We start from the raw sequence: 18664 nt of genomic DNA, 5'->3' as shown, positions 1-18664 counted from the left end.
TTAAAAAAAATTGTTTAGGGGTGCTCTCGTTTTCCTACTCATATTGAAATACTGCCCCACAATGAGGCCAAACTTAGATTCACAAAATGTTTAGGAGTACATGTACCCCTGCATACCCCACCACCACCACCACCGCACAGAAAAAAACACTGAATAGATGGAAAATTTCTGCATGGCATCCCCACTTTATTTTTGTCCCTTTCCATTTTGTTCCTCTCCTTTTTTGCACACACACCCAGATTCCCATTCTCTGTTTTAGATCATGAGCCTTTGGACAAGGAATATTTATACAACACTACTGCCTGCCACAAGCCCCTGAGACAGGCAGGCTGCAAATCTCCATGACTAAATATTCCCACATGGAGCACTTAGGATTCAAGATATATAAACAAAATAATTTGTTCCCTGCTGCAGAGAGATTCTTGGGAACTCTAGACATAATACAAAACTCTCACACACCTTTCTGAAAATTATGGCAAATTAGCACCAAAGCCAGTCTCGTGGGTCTAGAGAAGTGTAACTAACTGGAGATAGCACTGGAAACGGATAATCACACCCAGCTTCGCTCCCTCACATTTGGGTGAAACGGGATACATCCTTCCCCTCCTCTCTCTCTCTCTCTCTCTCTCACACACACACACACACACACACACACTCCTGGGTATTTACAGACCCTTTACAATCACAATCACAGGCACAGATGGAGGAACCGCAGCAAAGGACTCATAGCAGACATCCCAACAGTTGCTCAATGCTCTTTTCCCTCACAAGCGTCAGCCCAAACAGCACTGAGAGCTATGACTGGCACATGAAGCCTTTTTCCTGTGGGCCTCTCCAGGTACCGATGTGAAAAGGCACCATTTCCCATTCTGTCCTGTATTCATCACATGCAGCGTCGTTTCCATTCAGCTGCAATTTGTCTTCCCACCAAAATCTATGTTGAAGTCCTCTGCTCAGGACCAAATATGGTTTTAATTTCTCCAGCTTTCCTTTCTTTGCGTATTTCCCACCACGGCATGGGCACCTAGTTCACAGATTTTGCTGAAGTCCAGTTATACAGTGGTACTTCGGGTTACGAACTTAATGTGTTCTGGAGGTCCGTTCTTAACCTGAAACTGTTCTTAACCCGAGGCACCACTTTAGCTAATGGGGCCTCCCGCTGCCGCCGCACCACCACTACATGATTTCTGTTCTCATCCTGAAGTAAAGTTCTTAATCCGAGGTACTATTTCTGGGTTAGCGGAGTCTGTAACCTGAAGTGCCTGTAACCTGAAGCGCCTGTAACTCAAAGTACCACTGTATTGTTTTATGTTATAGTGCTACCTAGTGCTTCTGAGATCTGGCCAGCTCACTCCTTCAGAATTCTTGACTGAATAGCATTATTAGGCCATACTGACTAGAATTCATTTAATAACCAAATATTCCTCAGCGGTCTCTTCCTCCTTCCCCCCCCTTCCTTATTGACCTTTCCCATTCTTCATCCCCTTTCAAGCTACAATCCATGCACATGTACCTGGAAGCAAGTCTAATTGAACTCAATGGGACATAGCGTAAACATGCATAGGAGAATACTGTAAATGTCTCTTCACAGCTTTCTTACTTTACAAAGATTTGTTATTTTTGCCTTCTCTTTAGAGATCAGTCTTCCAAGTAGAAGTGTGGTCCTTGCATATCTTTGTCTTTCTGTTGCTTCTAATATTAAAACATTTCTTCTAATATTGAAAAGATTTATAAAATATTGCCTGCTCACTGCAACTAATCTGTATCTGTGGCATGAGCATTTTGTTTTGACATGTTGCATATACTGTACTAATCTACTGATATTGGAAAGGGTGGGAAGACAAGGGAACATTGCAGGATGTTCCTAGCCAGAAACATAATAACCTCAGCTGAATCCTTGTTGGGCAATGCACCTAATCCGTTTCATGCTCATTGCATGTCACACACCAGGCACAGTTCTCTTCCTTGGCTGAATGTGTCGTTATGAATACAGTACTTCTTTTGGAAGCAGGGGACAGGGAAAACAATAGGTGACCGAACAGTCCGAACTCTTCACATGCATGCATGCTTCCTATATATAGGTGATAACTTGCAGAAAGAATAACCAGGGTGTCTAATGGGTAGAAATATTGTTAGGAACTCTCTGTATTATGAATAAAACAGTTATCGTTATTGTAGGGAGGGTGGTTGAAGTGATGGCATATTGCCTCACCTGTCAAGAGACCCATGTAAGTTTTATATAGGGACACAGGAAGGATGTGGTGGGGAGTTTATATGGAGGATAAGTAGCAGACAATGAAAGTTATATGCTGTGGAGTATATCAGTTTATAAGCTCCCCAATGTCATTCTTATTAATCTTATTCCATGGTGCACTAAGAACCAATGTGATCTATCTGCTCCCCCCACCACCGCCACCAAAACACATTAAGGTCCCAGTTAATTCTTTCTATATTCTGGGGAAAATGCAGAAAGCTGTTGTTGTTGATGAAGATGAGTTGTTATTGTTGTTGCTGCTACTGTTACAGTGGTACCTCTGGTTAAGAACTTAATTATTTCTGGAGGTCCGTTCTTAACCTGAAACTGTGTTCTTAACCTGAGGTACTTTAGCTAATGGGGCCTCCCGCTGCGCTGCTATCGTGCAATTTCTGTTGTCATCCTGAAGCAAAGTTCTTAACCCGTGATACTACTTCCAGGTTAGCAGAGTCTGTAACCTGAAGCGTCTGTAACCTGAAGTGGCTGTAACCCGAGGTACCACTGTACTATTATTATTAACAGAGGCAAACATTTCTGATAAGGTATGTTTCCAAATTAGTACTGAATCAGCCTTGCTGATATGATCCTAAGGAAAGGAAAGCAATAGAAAAGAATAAATGGACAGAAATCTGAAATAGCAATATTCCAAAACCAGTGGGGGACATTTTAACCTCCTGGACACTGTAACTGACCTTAAGGTGCCTATTCTGGAACAAAGGGAACTTCAAAAGGAGACAAAGTGAAACCGCCAAATTGCAATTCATCAAGACATCCAGTGAATTGAATTAAGAGGATGAATTTCCTAACACTATGGAGATGGGAAGGGTTTCTCTCAATATTCTCTGTACTTTGTACCTAAGAAGGGTTGCTCTCAAATATTATCTGCAGTAAATTCCTGTGCTAATCCTGTGCTAATCCTACTTCTGCAATTGTGGTCAGACAGTTAGCACACAGCCAGTGGCTGTTTGCTAAATCTGTCTGGCAGGTCAAGAGTCCATTTCCTGCCTTGTCAGCTAGCAAGAAACTGCAGCTGTTTGCAAATTTAACCAGGCCTGCTAAGGAGGCCGTTTCCTGCCTTGCGCTTCCTGCCTTAGTAATGCAAAGATAAGAAAGACACGAATAAGCAAAAGGGGAGGGGGAGTGCTTAGCCAGCAGAAAGACATGTATGAGGGAATGTTTAGCAAGCAATATATTTTTTAAAAAAATAATATTTATTAAAGATTTTCAAATATAACAGAAAAAGAAAAACATCCAAATTTAAAACCTAATTTTCATTGGCATCCTTCCAGGACTTCCCCTCCCCTCCCCCTCTTGTATTCCAATTCTTTCAAATAGATTCAACAAATTCTTACCCCAAATTTTAAAATTATTTATCATTGACCCAATTTAAAAAATATTTTCCCATCCCCTAAAATCAACCTGTTCCCTTCCACGAGTTCCCCTCTTTAATATGCAATACAGATTAAAATAAACAGAAAAATAGAAAAAAGAATAAAATGTAATTTAACACCCTTTGGATTCCAAATTTCCCTCCCCCCTTTCCCGGTTGCGTTCCCAATGTCCGTCAATATCTACTGTCATCCTGGAGCTCCCACATCTAAACCACAGTCCTTCACCAGTCCGCTTTGCCGTCTTTTTATTAGTCTTTGCCGTCTTTTGGTCATCTTTGATTTCACATGTCCAATCTTCCAACTTTGTCCAGTTCTTGTTATTCTTGTTGTTCTCTCTCCTCCTCTTTTTTTTTTTTTCCTGCTCTCCTGCACAAATGTTCTAATTCCAAAAAGCTTCTAATTCCTCTGCAGAGGCTTTGTTATTCAGGAACAAAACATTACGTCAAGTCCCTTCCATTCTTCAATAGATAAATCTATTGTCTCCTTTAGTGTGTAGACCTCTGTAGACAAAATAGTGTTCCATTTCTGCAGTTTCCCAGGAGTTAAAAAGTCCTATTCAAATTCGATGCCAACAATACTTGTAGTGTCCCACAGCTCCTCTAGAGGGATTATAGTAGCTCAGTTTCCTTCCCGATCACACCCAACAGTCAAAGTAACTTATTATTCCTTGTTTTAAACAATTTATATCCAATTTGTAACAAATGTGACCAGCAAAGTCCTCGTAACAAAGTTCTCTTTTTGTTCTTCCGCTTTGACAGCTCCTTTGACAGCTGTCAAAACCTCTTTTTCTCCTCTCCCGGCGCTCTTACGGATCGCTCCCGGGGTTTCCGGGGGGGGTTGCCTTTTAATTCACATTCCACTTTTCTCCTCCAGCCCAGTCTTATAATTTTCCATCGCGAAGTTAATAATTTTATCAAAAAAAGGTTGCACTCGATCTTAGTTGTCAAATCCTTTGCTTTAGCTCCTCTACAACAGGGGGGAGGCTGACTTCCTTTTTGCACCTCCCCCGCTCGCTCCGAATTTAAAAAGAATTTTTCCCCTTTTTTAATCCAAGTTCCAATTACTCACGGGTTATTCTTTTAAAGTCCAAATTTTCAATGGAAGAAGTCAGCGCTCTCCGTCGAATGGCATGCGGCTTCGCTCGGCAGGGGAAGCGGAGGACTCACAGCACCCCCCCCTGTCACCCGCTCCGCAGCCTTTAAAAAGGCTCCTTCGCGGGTTGGGGGGGACGCAAACGGTGCCCGCCGAGTCACCATGCCCATGGGTTTCAGCGCCCATGGTTTTTGAGGGTCCCCGCGTCGCCGGCGCGGTAGAACCCAGCCCCTGCCGAGCAGGCTCCCTCCGGAGCTCGGAGGGAGTCCGCCATTCGGCGATGGCGCCAACCCGGAAGATGTTTAGCAAGCAATATAGATGTGCCATATAAGGGAATAAGTTGAACATTTGCCAGCTGATTGGAGAAGTTTGGAGAAGGTATGGGAGGGGGGAGAATGTTCAGAAAGTATAAGAAAGTTTGCTGAAGTGTATTGCTTCACAACCAGTTTTTCAGAACCTATTCTGCTGGTTGTCTCTGTGCACAGATTACAATAAACTCTTTTCTCCAAAGAAGAATCTTTCCTGGTGCTTTTTGCTCTCTCTTCGGTACTGGGGACGCGGGCAAACGATTCCCTGGCGAGGACAAGGTTCAGACGCGGGCAAACGATTCCCTGGCGAGGACAATGTTCAGGCTACAACTATAGTGTTGGTTCTCCAATGCTAGAAAGTTTGTGCTATCAACAGCTATTTTTCCTTCTTCTTTAATTAACAACTTTCCTGCATTTCCTTTCCTTCTGGTCCTCACCGTTTTACCATCTCCTTTCCCCATCTGCGACTCAGGATAAGCCCATTTCTCCCTCTCACCCACGTCCCAAAACGTGTATGAATTAGAACATCTGATTTCCCAGGAATGAGGAACCAGAAAATTACTATTACTGTTACTATTGTTATTATTCATCCTAAGTTCCCAGGGCAGAACTATCCTAAGTTCCCAGCACAACAGTACAGGGGGGCAGGGTATTATTGGGTTATTGCTTTTATTTTTATTTTATATACTGTTGGTCTTTTTATGTGAACCGCCCTGAGACCCCCGGGCAGTGTCGGATCTAGGTTTGATGAGACCCTAAGCTACTGAAGGTAATGGGGCCCTTTATCTGTCCAACTGTCCTTTGTCGACAACATATGGTCACTGTTTTTTGTGCTGAATATATGCTATATGGTAACTTATGGACCTAATAGGTATCTAAAGCCATTTTCACATAACAAAATATTTACATCATAGGAGCCTAAACAACAGAAAACACACTTGCTGTATGTAGGGGTTTTTTTTCCTTGTTTTTTTCGGAGGCCCCCAAGAGGGGCCCTAAGCTATAGCAACTGATTTCATAGTTTGGAGGCCACCAGTGAAAACCAGGACCGATATAAAAAGCAAAGGAGATATTGGGCAGCCCTGTCGTGTACCTTTTTCTATAGGTATTTCTTCTGTTACCACGTTATTTACAATTAATTTGGCCTTTTGTTGAGAGTATATTGCACCTATACCGTTTTCAAAACCTTGTCCTACCCCCATCCCTTGGAGATTCTTTTTCATAAAAGTCCAACAAATGTTGTCAAAGGCTTTCTCCGCGTCCACAAAAATCAAAACTGCTTTCCTATTAATGTCAACGTCCAGCAGCTCCAAAATGTCTATAATGTTCCTCACATTGTCTGACATATGTCTACCTGGGAGAAAGCCTGTTTGGTCCTTATGAATCTCATCTACCAACACTCTTTTCAATCTTTTTGCCAAAATGTCTGCAAAAATTTTGTAATCCACATTAAGTAAAGATATAGGGCGGTAGTTTTTAACTTGGTTCTTCTCAGTCTCTGTTTTCGGTATAAGTGAGATGAAAGCCTCTTTCCACGATTCAGGTGCCTTTTTCCCCTTTAAAATTTCATTGCAAACTTCCTTCAATGGTTGTATCAGCCATTCTTTCAGCAATTTGTAGTATTTGGCCGTCAGGCCATCTGGTCCTGGTGATTTTCCCAATTTCATATTTTGAATGGCACCCTCTATTTCTTGTTCTGTTATTTCCTCATTTAAGATCCTTTTACTTTGTTCTGAGATTTTTGGTAAGCCGTATTTTCTAATGAATTCTTCTATTTCTTGCTCGTTAGTTGGCCCTTGTGCATACAATTTCTTAAAAAAGCTTTGAAAACAATTGTTGATCTCATTGGGTTTGTGGATAATCTTTCCATCCATTTCTAAACTTGTTACCGTGTTCATTTTCTGCCTTTTTTTCAATTGCCATGACAGAAGTTTCCCACATTTATCCGCTGACTCAAAAGTTTTTTGTCTCATTTGCTTTATCTTCCATTCTATTTGTTGGTTCATAAGTTCCATGTATTGCATCTGATGAAACTTTATTTCTCTCAAAATCTCATGAGACTTTGGTTTAGACCTCAACTTCTTCTCTCCTTCTTTTATTTTTTCTAAAATTTTTTCCTTCTTTTCATTTTGTTGCTTCCTCTTAATGGAATTTTGTTGAATTAGGAAACCTCGCATCACGGCTTTGCTTGCGTCCCAAATTATTCTTTTTTCCACATCTGTTTTCCTGTTGATCTCAAAATAATCTTTTATTGTTTTAAGGGCCTTCTTATGGATCTCTTCATCCTTGAATAGGGTGTCATTCATTCTCCATCTAAAGGAACCAGTTGTTGTTAGTTTCATCTCCATCTTGACCGCATTGTGGTCGGAGCACGTTTTTGGGCAGATTTCTACTTTTTTTGTTCTTGACGCCAGACTACTAGAAATCCAAATTTGGTCTATTCTTGTCCATGTCATTTTTGCTTCAGAGAAGAAGGTTCCCTCTCTCTCTAGAGGATTCTTTATTCTCCAAATATCAATCAAGTCCATAGTTTCAGTCATTTCGAAAAAGATCTTTGGTAGTCTCCCTTCTTTTGAAATCACTTGTCTCTGTGCTTTATCCATGTTTGTTGAAACAACTCCGTTCATGTCTCCCATCATTAGGATTTTATAATCTAAAAAGTCAACTAATGTCTCATGCAACTTCCTAAAGAATTCGGCCTTCCCTTCATTTGGGGCATAAACTCCCACAATTAATATCTTTTCTCCTTGAATTTGTATTTCAATTGCCAGGTATCTTCCTTGTTCATCTTTAAATATTAATTTTGGAGCCAACTTTTCCTTTGCATAGATCACCACACCTCTTTTCTTTACTTTGTCTGATGAGATGAATTCTTGACCGAGTCTCTTATTTATTAATAATTTCCTGTGTATCCTGGCGATATGGGTTTCTTGCAAACATATTATGTCTAATTGTTCTTTCTTCAGAATGTGAAAAACCTGTCTTCTTTTCCGAGGAAGGTTCAAACCATTACAGTTCCAACTAAGGAGTTGCAGAGACATTTTGTATTTAGGTAGCTGTTCCTCCAACTGCTCCAAGCTTCTGCTCTTCCTCCGATGGTGGTAGTGAAAGTCCAAATGACAAATTTGCTATATCGGGTGGTTCCCTCTCCTCCACGGTTCCTTTCTGCAAATCCTCCAGATACTTCTCTAGAAATAGTTCTTTGTCCTGAATTGTTTTTATTTTAATCTTCCTTCCATTGAAGTTAAAGGACAATCCTTGTGGAAATTCCCATCTGAATGGTATGGTGTTTTTCTTCAGCAGGTCTACTAGACTCTTGTAGTATGTTCTCACCTCTAAAATGTATTTAGGAATGTCCTTAAAAATCTGTATCTGACAATTTTGGATCACCAATGCCTTTTGGTAATGCAAATTCAATATTCTATCTCTTTCTTCTTTTGATCTCAATGTAATTAAACAATTGGGTTATTGCTTTTATTTTTATTTTATATACTGTTGGTCTTTTTATGTGAACCGCCCTGAGACCCCCGGGCAGTGTCGGATCTAGGTTTGATGAGACCCTAAGCTACTGAAGGTAATGGGGCCCTTTATCTGTCCAACTGTCCTTTGTCGACAACATATGGTCACTGTTTTTTGTGCTGAATATATGCTATATGGTAACTTATGGACCTAATAGGTATCTAAAGCCATTTTCACATAACAAAATATTTACATCATAGGAGCCTAAACAACAGAAAACACACTTGCTGTATGTAGGGGTTTTTTTTCCTTGTTTTTTTCGGAGGCCCCCAAGAGGGGCCCTAAGCTATAGCTTGTTTAGCTTATACGTAAATAAATAAATAATAATAATAATAATAATAATAGTTTATTATTTATAGAAGTCTGGTAGTTGTTGTTCTCTTTGACATCTGGTGGGAGGGCGTTCCACAGGGAGGGCGCCACTACCGAGCACTGAGTGGGTTTTATTTTTATTTTATATACTGTGATCTTTTTATGTGACCCGCCCTGAGACCTCCGGGTATAGGGCGGTATATAAATTCAAACAACAACGCTACGTTAAAAAGCGAATGCAGCCGGGAAAGCAGAATTATCTGTGCGGCGCGATGGGAGGGTTGGAATTGTGTGTGTTTGTGTTGGGCCTATTGAACTGCCTCTTGTTTTGTGTGAGGCGGAGACGCGGCGGCGGAGAGGCTGTCGCGGCGGCGGCGGCCTTTTGAGGAGGGAAACGGCGCGGAGAGGCCGCGGACTGATGTTGCCGCCGGGGTTGCAGGCGAGGCTCCTTCTCATCTCGGCTGTCGTCGTCTCAGCGCTGTGAAGCAGCGGCGCTGCTCCCGCCACCCGGCGCGAGGCGGAGGCGGAGGAGGATGTCTGGGCTCTTTCCCGCTTCCCCTGACAGGCCGGGGCTCCCCGGCTCGTCCTGAGGCGGCAGGGGGCGGCGCTGCTGGGCCGAGCGAGGCTGGGCCGGGCAGGCTCCTTCCTTCCCTCCCTCATCTCCCCCACCCCCTTCCCCACCATCACCACCTCCCTGCGCTTCGGAACATGGCGGCGGCGATAACGGTGGCGAGGGAGTGAGAGGAGGGAGCCCCGGCGGCCGCAGGTGAGCAGCAGCGAAGAGGCCGCGGCGGCGGCGGCGGCGACGCTTCCAAGCGGGGAGGCCGCCTCGGCCTGGAACCTGCCAGCAGCGGGGCTTCGGAGCCGGGCACGGCCTGGCTGCCCAGCGAGGGGTTGGGGAGAGGGGGGCTGTGCTCCCCGCAGCCCAGCAAAGGCCCGGGCCCTCCAGGGGCAGCCGAGCCCATCCTGGCGGAGTGACAGCGAGCGGCCCATAGCGCTGCCTGCCTCACGCATCGTGGGCCCTGACTTTTCCCCTTCCTTGGGGTGATGCCTCCTGACCCCGCGGGCCTGCTGGGTGGGGTGCAGCGCCTCCTTGTCTGGTGGGTGCTGCTCGCTCGCTTTAACAGGGTGTTGTTGTTGTTGTTGTTGCCGCTCATTGTTAGAATTATTGTTCCAAAATCCCCTCCCCCCCCTCCCCCCGTTATACGAAGCCTGCTCCTCTATTCCTTCGCCTTCCTCTCTCTTCTCCAACCCGCCCCCCCCCCCCGCCATCTCTGGAGCATCCTCTGGCACACGAGTCTAATTAATTCATATGGAATTGGCTGCCATATGATGTGGCGACGGCCACTTTGTGTGTGTGGCCAAATCTATGGAGGAAGATAGATCCGGTCGATTTATCGAGGGCTGTTAGTCATGGTAAAATGGAGCCTCTGTGTTTAGAGGCAGTATACCTTTGAAATAACACGTGCTGGGGGAGGAGGGGGGAGAGCATATCAGCGGGCAGGATAGCTGCCTTCCTGACCTGCTGAAGGCTTCCTGGAGGCATCTGGCAGGATAGTTGTTGGTAACAGCAGGCATGCCGACTACTTTTCCTTATTTAAGACAACTGCCTTTCTTCTTAAGTTCTGATCCAGTGTTTTGATATCTTTCACCCATGCCCTTTCCTTCCCTTCTTTATCTCCTTTACCTGGGAATCCTCCCTTATCAGTCTTTTGGCTCTTCCAAAATAAAAGTTTACAGGAGGCTGTTAAACACACACTTTGGACTAACCGCCCCCCCCCCATATACTTCTCTTCTACTTTATTCCAGAATAACTCTATATTGTGTTGGGACTTGGGTGTTACCTGCACTTTTTCATTTGCTTCACTGTTTCCCCTTGATTGCTTTGAATCTGTAAAAGTGACTGAGGTTGTCACATGAGGTCATTTGTGGATTTTATTACCAGATTGGTTTTAATTATTGTTGTTTTGAAATGTGTTGAATTATTGATAGACGAACTTAGTCTGAACTTTTTCCATCCTCCACTATTATCCAGATGTCCTCTCTTAGCAATGCCTCACATTCAGATCCTAAACATAATGTCAGGTGGGGATGTATGTTCTGTTGGAATGAAAGAAGTTTAATATATAAAAAGTTTCTATATAAAGTATATGGCATCAGGATAGTTTATAGAATTTAGGAAATAGCATAGTGTATTGTGTTATGAACAAATGTCGAATATAAATATATATCATTTGGTCTCTAATGTGTGTATATATTGCTTTGGTTGTTGGTATATATCTGTCATTCTTGTAGTTTTGAAAACTGAATGCACAAATCAACTTAAGGGGTTTCATCTTTCTACTTTGAGTGTAGTTCTATGTTACAAGTTACAACTTAAAAAACAAAAAAAATGACAGACATTTTGATAAACTGCCGTATTCCCTTCTGGGGAACGGGTTCAAGTTCAAAGTGAACTTTCTAAGCACATTACTAGTCAAATCTCTGAAGTAAATGAGACTTGCTTTCCACAATCATTTTAGGAGTGAGGATGAATTATATTAAATGCTACCTGCAGAAAGTCCTGTACTATACTTGTCTGCATACTGCAGTCAGTTGATAGGCTTGCTGTAGCTGTTGCTTTGATTATTGATGCTTGGTCTGTCATGGTGATTGTTCACTCATCAGTAAACTCTAGAATCTTGTCTAGCCTGTCAGAAAAGGATGCATATAGTCTCTCCTCTAAAGGATTAAAATCTTGGCTAAACACATGTATTCGGGAAAACAAGGAGGGACCTAGCCATCTAAATGAGGCAATTTCATGTTGCTGAAATGGAGGCCATACAGATGATAGTGGCCCAGTTTGCATATTAACTCTAAGCCTAACTATGGCTTAGCAAATGCAAGCAAGCTTGTGGGTACCCAGAACAAAAATCTCATCTACTTCTATCCTCCCTAGGTCCTGCTGGTGCTGTGCTACCCACAGCTAAGCTAAGGCCTGACTTAGCATTGTGTGTGAACCTAGGTTTGTCTCACTCCAAACAAACCATGTGCTGTAACCAGTGTTAGAAATTGAGATGTGAAAGCTAGGAGCTGAATGGCACCTTAAACCTAGGTTGAGGGCGCAACAACAGAATGTCTAGGTGCGCTCTTTTTATAACAAGAATACAAAGCTGAAAATGAATGAACTGTAGCTAAAATATTGTGTTCATTTTTCACATGGTCTAGTTCTTCCTCTGCACACACCCCTAATATTCTTAAGAGGGTCTCTTCTCCAGTCTTCAGAGATTAGCTGAAGGTGGGGAGGCAGAAAAAGGTCCTCCTTTCCTTCCACCTCAGTTTTAATCTGAAATCTTAGGCGCAGTACTGTGCCCAGAGCTCAGAAACTGTTCGTGCTGATGAAATTCCCTGTCACAAAATGTGCCTAGAACAATGGGAGTTTCAAACACTGGCTGTAACCAAGGTTTGATATTGGTTTATCACTCACTGTTTGTTTGGCTCAGCATTACCTGCAAACAAGGCAAATATATTGTGTTGTTCAGTAGATTATAACTGAAATGCTAGGGTATGCAACATACTACTGAATCATCTTTTGATGTACAGATGCACAGTAGCCAATATGTGACATAGTAAAGATTGTGTTTTGGGAAACATTTGGCACAGAGTAGAAATGTAACATATGTATGCCCCATTTTTTTTAAAAAAAAAATTAAACTAACTAAAAAGCATCCTCAAAAGTCTGCAGTCTTGTCTGGAGAATAATCACCCTTTCCCTGCTGGTAATTTTGCCACTTAAAACTCCCCCTCTCCACTGCTTCCCCCTTCCAAATTCTAGATGCCTTTTTATAAGAATAAATGTACACTTGGCCTGAAGGCATGTGATGCAGCTGCCTTGTGAAGCTTTGCAGGCCTGGGTCTAGGCAGTGTCTGGAAGGGAGACTGCCTGGGAACCTTATATATGCTGCATTGTGTTATATGTGGAAGAAAGGTGGGGTAATAAATAAATAAAAATGTGCAACCGTCCATTAAGAAAGAGGAAGGAAAATTGTTTTTCTAGTTTACCAGATACAGTACTATAAGAAATAGTTTTAAATAAAGACCAGTTTAAGATAAGCATTAGCAAAAGCTATTTAAAGGTCTATCAACTCTAGAATAATTGTAAAATTGTCATCCTTTGGAGGTTTCAAAGAAAAGCTGTGGTTTTACCTGTGGGTAATTTTTCTGAAGAAAAGTGTTTGGGCTTAAGCTTTTCTAGAATATGGAAATGTTACCCCTCTATCCGCGATACTTGGAAATTGACCAAGTTTACTTATGGCAAGAAAGTTTATGCCTAGAGGTGTTGATTTTAAAATACAGTTGACTCACATTTTGCACACATTTAACTTGCGCGATTGCAGCTTTATATCCTTGGCAACTGGCCAGCTGAAAATGCATCCAAGGTGGGTAGCTTAAAAACTTAAAGAGCTTTTAAAATTCACAAACTTGCTCTTGCAAGATCTTGGACAGCCCCACAAGATCTCACAAGAGCCTCCAGAGTCTGCACGAGAGCTTGCCCTTTGTTTCACCTCAGTGGCAAAAAGAGGAAAGTGATGTGGCAAACAGAAGTATGGAGGAGCTCTTTGAAGGAAGCTTCCGTTGGAAAGTGCAATTGAAATATGCTTCTTGTAAAATGAAACTTTGTCTTGGTATTTTCTTGCAAATATACCATTATACATGGTATGGAAGAAGTGCATAGCGAGAACTTTTTGTTCCTTGCTCGTAACAGGAGAATTGGTAGTCAGTCGCCCAGTGAAATTGATTGGCAATAGGTTCAAGTGGGTAGTAACCAGGTTGGGCCAATGGAGGGGGTTGGCCCCAGTTGAAATCCTGGTTGGAATTCCAGCAACCCACCTCCTGTGCCTGCTATCCACAATGGGAGAAAAGCTTACATTGGTACCAATGAGAGCAGGTGTGAAGGTGCAATTCTAAAAAACACAAAAAAACTAAACTAAAAAAAACCCTCTTGCCACAGTCCTGATTCAGCTTGGCTTCCCCAAACTGGCTGTTGGCTTGTTTCCTCTAGCAAAAGGACACACAAGGGCAAACAATAAATGTTGCATGGTGCATCTATTTTGGCCCTGTATCCTATAGTTCACAAGCCAAGTTCAAAAAATGTAAATGTATCACTTTACAATGTGCTGCCACTTGTGCCTTAGGGGTAGTTTTGCCTTTGATCTGCTGACTAGAGCAATATAGCACCACCAGAGAGAGTGGGTGTGTGAGAGAGGGAGACATTTTATCCCATGGCCACTTACAGTGCCTATGCCACTTATGGAACCCAGCCTGCAAGCTTCCCACTCTTACCCAGAAAGGGAAGCTGAAAGAAATATTAGATTGACTTGTTAAAAGCAAGGCTGTTGTAATGGTATATTTGACCATCAATTGTTTTTTGTCTTTTTGTATCATAGGAAGTGGATGTGGTTTCCTCTTTCAAGAGCAGCCACTTGAGATGCTGGTGAAGGCCACCTTTCTGGTTTGTATATATCCTTATGATGGACTTTGCAGAGGTGCTTAGTGCTTTGGGAGTACCTTCTTCCTTATGTTCCTCCTCTTTGAGTTCTAGGAGGGAAAACCTATTGGCATTCTCATAATCTATTAGTGTTGTGGCCAGCACTGAAAAATTGTTTTCACTGGTGGCCTCCAAACTATGAAATCAGTTGCTAAATTCAGCATAACAGATTCAGGAGATTGGCCCCTTTAAAACAAGTTGCCAAGATCTTTCTCTTTTGGCAAGCCTTTTATAACTACAGTATTGTTTCAGCATCACCTCTCTGTTTTTCATCTGCAACTTTTATAATACCCCACTACTATTTCTGTAATTTTAATAGTTCTTTGTTTTTCTTTATTTGTAACCTGCATTGAGAACAGTTGTTGAAAAATGGCTCCATGATCTCCATAATCAGAGTGAGAATTTCCACAATTGTCATTTTATTGTTCTTGTTTGATAAGGGAACATGGGGAAACACTTTTCTTCATCTCAGAACAAGGCAAAGTTGTAAGACCTGTTCTCACAGGATATTTATAACTGTGCAACAGTATATGCAGGAGAGGCAGTATATCAACTTTAGAACTTAGTGACTTTTAACTCTCTTAATTATTTCTACAGTATTACTGAAAATGGTCAGTGATCATGGTGCCTGTTAGACATCTGAATTATAAATTCGCACAAACCCTCTGAGGTTACTCCCTCTACTTTGCTAAAGTTGGCACTTCTACATTCACCCAAAATGTTGGCTCCTGCTCTAGTTTGCTCTTGCATCTACAGCAGCAAAGCAGTCCAGAATCCTTTCATGCTGTGGTTTTTCTGGCATGTCACTGTAACCATGCAAGTATATGTGGCTGTTAGCTCTTCTCCCATTCAAAAATACAGTTGGAACATCTGACACTGTGCCAGATACTACAAGAGACTCCCTCTCCTTTGTGATAACGCTATCTGAGAAACTACTCCAGTTTATAAATTGCTGGAAATGTTTGCTGCTCTCCTGTTGAACATGCTGAGAGCATAGTGTAGCATTTCCCCCAGAGTGTTAATGATGCCTTCAGTGTTTAGAAGGATGTAAATAAATGTTTGGGGCGGTGGGTGTTAAAGAGTTGATCCTGTGAGTACACATACAAATTGCTGATGTAGGAAACCAGTTCTCTTAGAAGCTTCTTAGTCCTATGATTTATGCTTGGTCTCTCACAGTATATTCTGGGACATTAAAGATAAGACTTTTAGAGACAAGCCAAGAACTTCCTTCATATGCCTTGTAATCGTCTTCAGCTGACTTACAGGTCTAGGATCCTTCTTTTGCCTGTATATTCAGAAATGTCTCCCCTCTTTGCAGTAGCTTAGGCCTATCTCCTGCCATCTCCTGCTTAGCAGGCTTGATTCCAGCTTGAAGAGCACGCAGCCAGGTGACTTCTCAGTAGACAGGGAACTTATGCTCCCTGGTCACTGCCTCGTGGTATTTCTGTTAGCTCAGATCCTTTCTGGGCTGACTGCCAGAAGGTCTTTGCCCTGTTCTCCCCTTCCAGTGTCCCCTGCTGTTTTGCTCTTTTAAGAGGAGGCCAGTAGCCAGAAAGTAGGCTCCATGTGCATGGATGTTTTTCAGCTCAGAAGAGCTTACTGGAAGGTAAATATTCCCTGCAGTAAAGATAGGTTGCCTGCAATATAGAGGGGTGTTTACTATGGGACTTTGTCTCTATGTATTCTGCTTATTTTTTGGAAAAACTGTAAGAACACTTGAGGAAGGTGAGTTGGGGCAGGGGTGTTTTGGCCAAAGGCTAGAAGCAGGAGTAGTTTTTGAGAGCAGTAATACTTTCTATATTATATCCACACTATAGTTATCTCATGGTTACTTCTTGCAAAGCAGGTTTTTCAAACAACACAAAAGTAAAATGATTGCACATGTTTACGTTGCAAGCCCTCTTTCAAATCATTTTCATCTCTTGCTGGGGGGAAACAACTGTTCTGCCACAATTAATTTTAACTTAGTACAAGATAACTTTACAATTAGTTAGCATTCTGTTCACTTGCCTGGGATGGGAGTAAGTCCTCTGGGACTTAGCATGACTTTTATTTCTGAATAAATTAGCACTGCAGCAGGTTGTAAATGTCTCTAACAAAGATCAACTAAGTGGGCACAAAATATTTTGTGTAATAAAACACAAATGGCTGGTGACTATAATTGTGCTAGCTTTATTTATTTTTTTCTCCTAATTATTGTAACTATCAGGTCTGTTTGCTTCTTAAACAAAGGCCAAGAGCAAAACCTTTCTTGGGATCAAATATAAAAAAGCAGACATAGGATGTTCTTTTGAATTTATTATGTTATCAATTATACCTGTAAACTTAAAAGTTTGATGTTTATGGTGAAAGCCATTGTTGAAGTAAACTGTCAGCATTTCATTAGTGAGTTGGTCCCTTGGCTGTTTCATAAAGTTGTCAGTTTATTTTTATTACACACCTTGAAGTCTCACTGGAAATCATGCAAATCTCAACTTTTTGTTGCAAAGCTGTATTTCTGGCACTCATAACTTGAAAGCATTATTGCAATGAACTCAACTCTTAGAAAACGAGGGAGTTACAGTATATTACAATAATGATTTATTTTTAACAGAATAAATTATTTTTAAGTTGGCCACAATATTTTTGAGATATAAGTTGGTTAGAAAACATAATCACTCTTGATATGCCATCCCACTCTTCTAACTAAAAGGAGCCTTATGGTTTCCCACAGGCCAAAGGACCTGGGCTAAAACAGCTATCTGCAGCCTCCACTTTCTAGATCCATCTGTCCAGATAGGAATGGAACCAATGAAGAGTGGTATTGCATGTTCCCATCAAAGCCAGGAAACCCAGAAGGGTATCATGGCTGATGGTATCAAAAGATCTCGAAGTAGAGTAGAGTACAGTTCTCTATCCATCTCTTGGCACAGATTATTCATTAGGATAACCTTTGCACTTTTTGTTCCAAAACCAGGCCCGAAAGCAGACTATAATGGATCCGAATCAGGTTAATTTAGGAAATCATGGAGCTGAGATTACTTATTTTCCTGTATATTGGTTGCGAAAAAGTCATGAAGTTCCTAAGAGGATGTAATATTTCATCTCTTTCCTCCCCCCCCCCCCCCCAGATAAATTCAGATTAGAAAAGCGGAGCCAGTTCCAGGGTGAGGACCTGTAAGAGGCAATATAATGCGGAAACCAAGCCCTCAGAAAGGTAAGCAGTAATCCTCAAACAAGGAAAGCCCATGTAACTGATTTATTGATATATCCTTAAATATATTAATGGGGCCAGATATGAAAGCTATAGATGCTTTTTCAACCATCTGGACAAGCAAAATTATGGACAACATTTGGAAACCAGGTCCATAAAACTACCTCAGATTTCTGTGGAGAGATGAAATTAACAGACATGCATATCCCATTTTGTTTTCTTCTTTTACACCAACAGATCTGTACATAAATTCATCCTTTTTCTTTCTTTTGTGAGTGTGTTCAGGGCTGCTTCAGACCAGACAGAACTTATTACACCATGATTCATTATGCATGATGAATGCATGCATGTGTCTCAGTGCAGTGGGGCCCACTCTGAAGTAAATCTCCATAGGATTTTCAACTTTATTGTGAAAGACCCTTCAAACATGGGATATGTAACAAATGTCTATCTTCCCAAAGAATATTCACTGCATAAGCTGTGCAGATCTCATTATCAAAAGCCTTATTTCTACATTTATAATGAAGCATTTCATTCAGATGTTAGCACAACCTCTCAGCCATACAGTTTGATGAGTTGTTTTTCTTCAGATGTGTACAGATATCCTCAAAACCAAACTTTTGTACATGATGATAAACAAGTACAACGTAGTTTGGTAACCTGACATTAGGAGCTGGGGATGCATGCACTGAGACGAGTAATACACAGGTGAAGGAGGAATGTTACCTTGAATTCTTACCGAACTTTTTGCACATTTCATTTTCATTATCTGAATAGTTCTTTTGAGCTGCAAATGGAGCAGTTCTCAGTGAGCAAATAGTGTGCACACAGCATATAGCCCCTTCCAAGATTGAGGTGTGTATAGCATGAGTGGGGAACCTTTTTAGCTGCATGGGCCAAATCCTTACCAGGATCACCCTAGTGGACCAAATTTGGCAAGTGGGTAGGGCCTCCCACTTGTCAGCCACCTGACATGTGTAAGGTACTTGAAGCTGGGACCTCAAAGTGCTGCTAAAAGGGGAGGGTTTCTTTCTTCATCTTAGCCAGGGGTTGAATGGAAACCCCTGC

At 41.9% G+C, this 18664-nt stretch overlaps 1 protein-coding gene and 1 long non-coding RNA gene across 6 annotated transcripts in view; both read left to right on the top strand.

The window, feature by feature from the left end:
- LOC307221807 overlaps positions 1-18664 on the top strand; it is a 232419-nt gene that overhangs the window by 114244 nt on the left and 99511 nt on the right. The window lies entirely within an intron of this gene.
- The window catches only part of SCMH1 (Scm polycomb group protein homolog 1), a 44357-nt gene continuing 34913 nt past the window's right edge, over positions 9221-18664 (top strand). For 2 of the 5 annotated variants that reach the window (XM_079986027.1, XM_079986029.1), the window contains exons 1-3: positions 9222-9642; positions 14303-14367; positions 17514-17599. In XM_079986027.1, the coding sequence (XP_079842153.1) occupies positions 17575-17599 (25 nt within the window). In that variant the 5' untranslated portion in view covers positions 9222-9642; positions 14303-14367; positions 17514-17574. Of the gene's footprint in view, positions 9643-14302; positions 14368-17513; positions 17600-18664 lie in introns of all 5 variants that reach the window. The other 3 variants (XM_079986025.1, XM_079986026.1, XM_079986028.1) reach the window with 3 other exon arrangements.

Source organism: Podarcis cretensis (assembly GCF_951804945.1).
Source record: "Podarcis cretensis genome assembly, chromosome: 8".
Lineage (NCBI taxonomy): Eukaryota > Metazoa > Chordata > Lepidosauria > Squamata > Lacertidae > Podarcis > Podarcis cretensis.
Note: the sequence above shows the minus strand (reverse complement) of the source record. Positions and strands in the feature narration are given on the sequence as shown.